Here is a 9,924-nt window from a genome sequence, read left to right on the forward strand (position 1 = left end):
AAATTAATAAGAAACTTCACATAAAACCATTAAGGAATCTCCATGGAATTTAGCTCGTTTTTTCGGCTGTTTTATACTTTACTGTAGAAACTTTTCATAGAGACAATCCTCCCGTTTCCGTAGGTCACAGTTTTCTCTATGTAGTTACTAAGAAACACTCAAAACGTATTCCAACAAAAATGAGCTTCAAATTAAAAGGTAAGAATGAATGCACGGCTAAAAAAAAATAAAAATAGTAGCAATGATTTGGACATTAATCACTGAAGGCCCCGGCGAGATTCGAACTCACGATCTCCTGTTTACTAGACAGGCGCTTTAACCAACTAAGCCACGGCGCCCAGTTGATGACGGCGAACAAATATGATAGCAACAACGTAGAGCTGGCGAAAATCTAAAAATATCTCTATTTGATATTGAAGATATATAAATCAAACTTTCATGAGAAATCAGAAATCATAGATAACTTGACAATAGATAATATAAGTGTGGCGTTTTGTTGTTGTATGCTCGTGTAAATAAGTGCTCACAGCAATTCATTAGTGTTTAAGATATTTAGTAGAATGAATTCTATAGACTAAGGACAGTAGTTATGGTCGAAATGAAAGTAACCCAGTCGGAAAAGTAGTAATGCATTACATGCGTTATAAATAATATAATGTGTTTCTTATGATTTCTCGATTATATTACTGCTAACTATGTAATCAGCATTCTAATGTATTCAAAAAGTTTCAAAAAATTCGTATTAAAACACATTCATTTCTCGATACTAGGTAATGCAAAATTGAATGCCCCACTTTTCTTAGGACATCGCCCTGGGGGGAAAATGCATTTTCGAATGTGAAAAGGGTTGTTTTACTTATTATTTTTTCGATTACTATACATTACATTTTTCCACTGGGAGGCTTTAGTGATAAAAATCCCATTTCAATGAAAATGGCACTGCAACTTTGCATAGAAAGTGCAATAGAAAATAGAAAGCGAATCCCCCACATCATTTAATGTGTTGATGCTTTCTGACATTTGTGTTTTGGTGTTATGGCCAACTTAGATTGCACGGATTTTCTTTGATAATTTTCTATTAAAATACAAAATTATTAATTATGCTTTTGACATTCATTTTATTAATTTTTACTTCGATAAGCTCCCTACGTAAAAGAATTAGGCCAGTGTCGGAGCCACAGCCGCTAAACTTTAATGTATAATACATGATATTATTAAGGGTCGTCACACCCATTTTGATAGTTTTGGTAAGCTGCTAGTTGGTCTTCGGTAATGTTATCAACTGCGACCGTCCTTTTCAGCTTACTTTTGTTAGTATGGTAAACTAGGTTTATCAACAGTTTATTCGTAGCTTTTGCCAAAAAAATTGTAAAAGAAAGTTTAATGAATTGTACTCATTCTCATATGTATGCGTTATACTTTTAAATATATAAAAATGTAATATATTTATTATATATCGAACAGCTGATTGCAGTTTACCAACTACCAGAGAAATTGTCACGCTTCCACTATGATAATTCGGTAATCGGTAAACCGATAATAAAATAATTTTACATAAACAAAGGACGTGGGGAAAAACTTCTGAACACCGAGCTACCGAGTACCAAGGTCGGCGTGTAGACCCCTATTATTAGTATTCAAGTTAAAATTTGAAGCACATAAATATGTACATATTGCTGGCTCATGTGAAAAATTGCTAAGTCCTTTTTTTAATTTTACAGGATAGAAAAAACTTCTTACAGCCATTTTCTTCAAGCGTTTTGCAAATATTTAAATAAAATGTTTTGCGTGTTTAAATCAAAGCAAAACTTCTTACGAATCAGAAGGATTCGATGCTGGTTAAAATAATTCCCCTTTTATTGAACATAAATGGGTAAAAATAAAACATGCACTTTAAACCTTTTCGAAACGATGAATTTCTAATAGATCAATAGAAAAACAAAAAAGGGAGGGCGACTGAACCACAGTACTTCGATTCATTTTTAGTTCATTTCATACTAGCCAACTGCGAAGGTTTTTGTTTATCTCATTTTTAAATTCGAAATTCCCTTTTCTGTTCAGCGGTTTTCACTTTTTTGCGTTGCACATTACAAACACAGCCGTAATGCGACTATCTCTGATATAGTACCTACTATTTTTTTGTATCAAGTTCACAAGGCCTTTCTCGTGTTTTGAAGATGATAATGCAAAAAATAATTATCCAAAAAGAAAGTAAAACGCATTGTCTTTTAAACAGTGCTGAGTTATTACAAAACTAAATTAATGGAAAAGTTATCAGCGCCCAAAGAAAGGCTTATTACATGTCCTACCCCTCACATAAAAATATGTGTTTTTTTAACCTAAATTACAAATGCGTAAGCTTTCTATAGTTTAAATTAGGTCTTGTTTACTAAAAATTAAATAAATATTCATATCAAATCTGTAGTGTTCATTTTTTACTCACGAACTATGTATCCCAACCATCACAAAATTCTGTCCCACCCGTCACTAGCTAAAATGTTTTATTTTTTTTTTTATTTCAAATATAATGTGCCATCAAACCATAAAATTAACGTTAAAATTATATTGACTTTATTCGAGAAACCCGCAATGCGTGAAATATTTAGATATAGTTTGTCTAAAGTTGGGAAATGAATTCATCAACTCAGAGAGGCGGGTGTCATCGTTGTCTCACCCGTCAGCCTTGGGAAAATTAAAACTTTCTATGTAAACTATATACATAATGAAGTTTTATATTTTATTATTTTCATCTTAAACTGATATCTGCCTTCAAGAGTTAACAGTTTGAAACTTTTGAAAGTAATGGTTAAAGAGAAATTACTGAAAGATACATATGTTTGAATAAAGAGATGTAATAATGACTGAAAAGCAAATTAAAAAACGAAATAAACCAAAAAAAATTATTTAGATAGGAATCCCATAATGACACGCAAAATACCGTGTGCCCTTATATCGTGCGAAAATCCCAAATTATGCGCGAAGTCTCACGAGTTAGCAACATTGTTTCATACTGCAGACATTTTTATTACTCTTAATATTAGCTTAAGTACTCGCATTAGTATTCATCTTCGTATTTGTCATCGTATGTAACAATAATGGCAATGACGGAAAAATTTGTTACAAACATTCCTAGGCAGGGAAATATGATGAAACTATTCGACTACTTTTGGAGATCTAGTGGTACTCAACGGATTATTTTCAGACTCAGATTTCTGAAAAGCGCAATGCAGTGAATAGCACCCGGAACGAGCGGAATTGCAAAGCGTACCTTTGAAGGGGTCCACTTCCCTTCCATCTTTGAGAACTTCTTTACTTTTAGAAAATCCTCATTGTAGCCTTCTTATTTGGAGTTTCTCAGGTTGAAGTTACATCCCTGTATGGAAACCCCGAACTGGTGAACCAAATTTGTAGTTACGTCCTAGATCTTTATCGCCGATAGTAACTAGATCGCCACCAGTTCAAAAGCAGCGAGATGTGACACTTAAAAAAAAACAATTTTATTTTTAGAAATCTATATCTAAACCGACGAATTTAGAACTGGTTCGAAACTATAGAAAAGGTAATGGGTCTAAATGTACTAGAAGCGCGCCAGTTTAGAACTAGAGATATTTTCCACAGGGGTACAACCCCCCATACAATCAGTAAAAATATTTTTGGCGTAGTTTCGACTAATGAATATCTTCTATTCTCAGAAAATTTGTAAAATGCCTCCACATCACGGCACATTGGACTGGTAATAGTATACGAGAAAAAACAGGAAGCTGTGTATATTTTGTTGTTGATTTTGGAATCCATATGCGTAAACAAAGTTTGAAATTTTAGAGTAAAATTTAAGAAAACGTGACAATTTAAAGACGAAATTCTCGACAGAAGTAAAAACAGCTGCCCTATTGCTGCTAACTGTTCAATATGCTTTACTCCACACAGAATATTCAGCGTGAAATGCGTTGAAAAAAAACTTTGAAAAGCTAAATATGTACTAGTAAAATTTTAACAATAATCATTAACGTCTAATCTTGATTCATACTCACAAATACTCAGTTTTTATGACTTCAGAAACCACATACAGAACTACATATGTGGTCCTCGATTCGAATAACAAGCGTTCAGATTCAAAAATAAAAACTGGTTCACAGGCCTGTCCTTTTTATGAGCCGTTACGGCACCAAAATATAGAATACGGCACAAATACGGGACATTAAAATAAATACGGAACATTTAGCGTCCGTATGAAATAAATAAATTTCCAGGACATCTGACGAAAAAGAGGCCTGACCCGTATAATACAGGGCGGATGGTCACCGTAGTTATGGTAGTGGTATTGGATAAAGAAGTGAAAACAAGACTGTCGGTGGGCAAAATAGAAATACGCAAAAACTTTTTACTTGAAGCATTGAATTCGGACTACGCTCGCGGCGATTACAAGGAAGTGTTACGCTGCGCGTCCACTGCAACTTGTATGGGCTAAATAACACAAGTTTACAAATTCAGGTCAACTTTTGGATCTGAGCAGATAAGAGCGATTCTTAACTATATTTGATATGCTGAATTCGAATCTGCATTCAGTTTTTCAAGATTGATTCTAGTTTCCGAGATCTCGCATGATAGCACCATTGTGCTGTTATAGCAGCTTTTAAATCGTGGCACTGCTTGATAAGTAAGTAAAAATGGCAGAATGTTCATAAAAGTATGAACATATAACTACGCCGCTCTAAAATAAGTAAATTTATACAGTCCACTAGAATTTAAGATAATATTGTCATACATACATACTTACAAAACAAACAGGATAAGGTACCTAAACCTATCACACATACACACATATGTACACACATACAGTCCACTTGAGGAAAGATAAGTATAAACAACCTTCATACAAAACAGATGGTTTCTTAATATTCAAGCAATGCCTTTGAACAAACAAACAATAGAATCAATAGAACAATAGAAGCAAACAATAGAATAAACTAAGAAGACATTAAAATTAGTCCTTTGTCTAACATTAGATACACAAACGCACTTACAAGTATAGTTACGTTTAGGAACATAGTTTTAAGATTTAGTATATAAGCAAATGTAAAATAGTTTAAGACTCAGAATTAAAATATATTCTAAACCATCAACACCATTATATAAAAATAAAAATGCAGAGACAGTGTTGTAAAGTTGATCCAAAGTGTTTTTGTTACGTTTGTGGTGGTTATATGATTAAAAAAAGTGGCAAAATAATAACAAATGCGCTCAAAGATGCGTATCTGCACTACTTTGGTTTCAGCGTAGCAGACACTCATAAGTCATGGAGACCGAAATTTATTTGTAACGCATGCAAAACAAAGCTGTATAAGTGGTCATCGGGAGAACGTGAGTACTTTTCCTTTTCAATGCCAGCGCTCTGGAGAGAACCTAAAAACCATAAAGATGATTGCTACTTTTGTTTGATGAAAGTTACGGGTATAAATGCAAAAAAATTAGCAAAATATAATTATCCTGATGTATCATCAGTATCCAAGCCAGTTCCACGTACTGCTAATGATCCATTGCCAGTTTATCGAAGTATAAGTGCAAACGTCCTGGAAACTTTAACTCCATCACCCCCGAGCAGTGAAAGCGACTTTGTCATGGAAGGGCCACATTTAATTTTGCAAGATGAACTAAGCGATTTGATTCGTGATTTGAATTTGTCCAAACAAAAAGCAGAGTTGCTAGGATCACGGCTGCAGCAATGGAAAAATCTAGACTCTCGAACAAAAGTTACTGTATACAGAAACAGAAATGAGGCACTTCGACCGTTCTTCAAAAAAGAAGACAACATAAGTTTCTGTAACGATATTAATGGTTTATTTAATGAAATGAATGCACCCTACGATCGAAACGAATGGCGTTTATTCATTGATGGTTCCAAGTACAGCCTAAAAGCTGCTCTTCTCCACAACGGGAATATCAAACCATCTATTCCGATTGCTCATGCAGTACAAACGAAGGAATGCTACGAAACAATGCGGAAGATCCTGTGCTTCATCAAATACAATGATCATAAATGGAAAATATGTGAAAATTAAATCGAAAACACTTATTTTTTATATTATTTCAACAGGTTATTAGCATCTTAACTGGGATGCAATCTGGATTCACCAAATTTTGTTGTTTCTTATGCTTGTGGGATAGCCGCGCAACTGAACATCATTATGTGAGGAAAGAATGGCAAAGTCGTACTCAATATGAGCCTGGACAGCAAAACGTCTCCGCTGAACCACTTGTAAATCCACAAGACATTTTCCTGCCACCTCTTCACATTAAACTTGGTCTTATAAAGAACTTCGTCAAAGCATTAAACCGTGAAGGACCGGCTTTTCAGTACTTAGTCAAGTTGTTTCCTAAATTGTCATATGCAAAAATCAAAGAAGGAATATTTGTCGGACCTGATATTAGAAAACTAATGGCTGATAAAGAATTTACAAAATGTTTAACGCCCGATGAAGCAGCCGCGTGGGCATCTTTTCAAAATATCGTTCACCACTTTCTTGGTAATCACAAATCCCCTAATTTTGAGGAAATTATTGGCGATATGTTGGAAAATTATCGCAAGATTGGAGCTCGGATGTCTCTAAAGATGCATTTTCTGCATTCCCATCTCGATTTTTTTCCCGAAAACTTGGGTGATACGAGCGACGAACAGGGAGAGCGGTTACACCAAGATCTAGCCAACATTGAAAGACGATACCAAGGATTTTGGGATGAAGGCATGATGAGCGACTATTGTTGGACTCTAATACGCGAAACAGATACTAAACAATACAAAAGGCAAAGTCCCACCAATCTTCATTTCTGATTTGTTACTTTTAAGTTAATAAAATGAATATTATTTGACAAAAATCTTAAAAAATGAATTTATTGACTATATTAAAAACTAGAATCAATCTTAAAAAACGGAATGCAGATTCGGATTCAGCGTCATAAATTGACTTAAAAACCACTTTTAGTTGCCCAGATCCAAAACCGTGTATACTTGTGTAATGCTCGGCCGGTGGTGAAGTACAGAACACGAGTACCGAATCCGGAGAACCGGGTCCTTTAACGAACCGACCGGTCCGGGCTTTACAAGAACTCAAAACAGTCATAAAAGAATTGAAACTCGATGCAAAAAAAACGGTTCCGAAAAAACTGAAGAGAGATTGAAACTCGATGCCAAAAACAAAAAAGACAAGTGCGCCTGGGCCACACTGGAGAAGTGAAACTTACGTTACTTATCTATTTTGTCGCATAACCAATGTATACATACACACATCTGCTTTTGCTTAAGGTTATATTTTTTTTCTTTTTTCTATCTAGATCCCTACCCTGTTCCTTTTAATAACATTCATGTTGTTCTGTTTTTCATTCTGTTTTCTTAATTTTTATCTTTATACTCTATCGATCACAAAATCGATAATAAACTCCAACAAAATATCGATACAAAACCGATAGAAATATCGATAACAAATTCGATGACAATTTCGATAAAAATTTCAATAGCAACATCGATAATACCACTGGTAGCATACCCGATAAAAATCTCGATAAAAGAATCGATAAATATCGACAACAAAATCGATAAATGTCGATAACAAAATCGATAAATACCGATAAAAAAATCGATAAATATTGATAACAAAATCGATATAAAACTTCGCTAACAAAATAGTTAAAAATATCGATTACAAAATCGATAAAAATATCGATTACAAAATCGATAAAAATATCGATAATTATATCGATAAGTTCCGAAAATATCGATAGCAAAATTGATAACAATATCGATAAAAATTTTGATAAGAAAATCGATAAGAAAACCGACAAACATATCGATTATTTTATCGATAAGTCTCTAGAATCCCGAAAATTTCTAAAATCCTAAAATATTTCCCAGATTGAGTCTCTGTGTCTCTCTCTATATCCCTTCCTCTTTAATTACCTTTATTTTAATCTTCCCCTATCTTCGTCTTTACTTTTATCGGTATCCTTATTCTCATCTTTGTTTTTACTTTTATGCTTATCATTTCCTTTATCTACATATTCTCCTTCACCTTGGCCCTTATATATATACGTAAAGTGTTTAAATTTATCTTGGTCTTAGTTTTTGCCTTTATCTTTACGCACCTTTGTTTTTGTTTTTATTTTTACCTTTGTCTTTATCTTTTTCTTTATCTATGTACATATTCAACTTTACTTTCATTCTTGTATTGGTCTTTTTCCAAGTGTTATTCTTTAACCTTTAATTAGCAAATTTTTGTTAAATTAATACCATATGCATACACACAAGAAGCAATTGTTTCAACCCCAACCATTTCCGTTGCATCATTTCCTTTGCACCATTTCCGTGTGCAATTTCCGTTGAATTTGCCAATTTACTCCCAACCAACCAACCGCCGCTAAAGAAGTTTCACTTCAAAAACTGTTTCAGAAAAACTCAAGAAAGATTCCAAGAGACTCAAACACGGGTTGGAAAACCTGCAAATAGTGCTCAGAAATACAAAAAAAAAAGCCTAAAGAACTTAAAAACTATTCAAAAATCGGCAATAAAAAAAGCAAAAACTGTCTCAAGAGAACATACGAATAATTAGCGAATCTCTGCTTTACACAGCCAATTCCATCAGCTACAAACAATTTTCTCTTTGACTCATTTTGTAGTTTGCATTTCACGATTACAAAGTTCATGGTTGTAGTGGATAACACAAATGTTTACAATTAATTATTTTATTGCGTAAATGTACAATTCTTGAGAAGGTGGAAAGTTGTTGGTTAAGAAGCAACTGAACTGTATAATCTTATTTTGAGCAACTTTTATATGGCTCCTTGTACTTTACCGTCCTTTGAGAACCGGAACCGGACTCTACAGAATCGGCTCTTTAAATCTTCGACACCGCACATCAGTGTCGACCGTTATCGGCTGTATAAGGCCAAGGAGAACATACATTTGTATTTATATAAAAGCGCTCACATACATATATATGTATAATCCGATACCGATACAGGCTCAAAATTTATCCGTGCGAAAACTTTGGTCATAATATGTATGTATGTATGTAAGTTCTTTTTAAGCAGCTTTTACACAGCCACCAACCTTTGCTAATGTATGAACGTCCGTGCGGCATTACGAATTGCGTATACGTAACAACAGTTATAGTCGTGTAATATCCACGCAGGAGCGCTTAGCCAGCATATTTTGAGTCCGTTGAGTATCCGCCATTTTCGTGATTTTTACGATTATTGAAACAATTATTGAGGCAATTGCAAGATGTTAAGTGGTGCTGCCAATTCAGCATACAGAGCGTCAGTTGGCTTCGAGTGTCGCTGGTGCTAGAAATAAACAGCAAACAGCAAACATCAAATATAGCCAACAACAATGATAAAATTATACAAAGGGGCTGCCTATGGGAAAAGTACATATAGAACGAAAGGGTGTTTAGATGTGTATGTATGATACGTACATACATACTAGTGATGCCAAAATATGCGGAAAATTGTGATCCCGGGATTTCGGGATATTTTTAAGGTACTCCCGGGATTCCGGAATTTATTCCATTTAGAATTATTCACATTGAGACGTAACTTTTATGAATATAAGTAAAAATCAATATCTGAAAGCATTTAAACATACCTTCAAATACAACTATTTACAATTTGCGATAAACTGATCGTAAAATTCACATATTTTTTAATACAGACAAATCTTAGCGTAATACATTTTTTAAATTATATTTAAAAAACCATGTGACTGAGGAACGCATATATCACAAATAACACTGTAAATACCAGGTACTTTTGAAAGTAATGAGTGATAAAACAAAATATTAAACAAAAATGTACAAAACCAAATTACATATCTAAATATGTTTATTGTACTCCATAAAGAAATGGCGAATGGCGATGTTATTGCCATTTTTT

General features: G+C 33.9%; 1 protein-coding gene and 1 non-coding gene across 2 annotated transcripts; one reads left to right on the forward strand and one right to left on the reverse strand.

Annotated features, from left to right (window-relative positions):
* Positions 1 to 264: 264 nt before the first annotated feature.
* On the reverse strand, positions 265 to 338 carry Trnat-agu. The gene has a single exon. It is a non-coding gene; the product is annotated as a tRNA-Thr (tRNA).
* A 5,770-nt stretch (positions 339 to 6,108) lies between these two features.
* LOC118743646 lies at positions 6,109 to 7,005 on the forward strand. Its single transcript, XM_036476410.1, has one exon. It carries the CDS (start codon positions 6,116 to 6,118, stop codon positions 6,827 to 6,829), a length of 714 nt encoding a protein of 237 aa, XP_036332303.1. The 5' UTR covers positions 6,109 to 6,115; the 3' UTR covers positions 6,830 to 7,005.
* The last annotated feature ends 2,919 nt before the right edge of the window (positions 7,006 to 9,924 follow it).

Source organism: Rhagoletis pomonella, unplaced genomic scaffold, assembly GCF_013731165.1.
Source record: "Rhagoletis pomonella isolate Grant_MI unplaced genomic scaffold, Rhpom_1.0 Rhpom_scaffold_00007, whole genome shotgun sequence".
Lineage (NCBI taxonomy): Eukaryota > Metazoa > Arthropoda > Insecta > Diptera > Tephritidae > Rhagoletis > Rhagoletis pomonella.

Excerpts from the sequence above, each read along its gene's own strand:
- LOC118743646 (XM_036476410.1), top strand. The coding sequence starts at position 6,116 with ATGCAATCTGGATTCACCAAATTTTGTTGTTTCTTATGCTTGTGGGAT.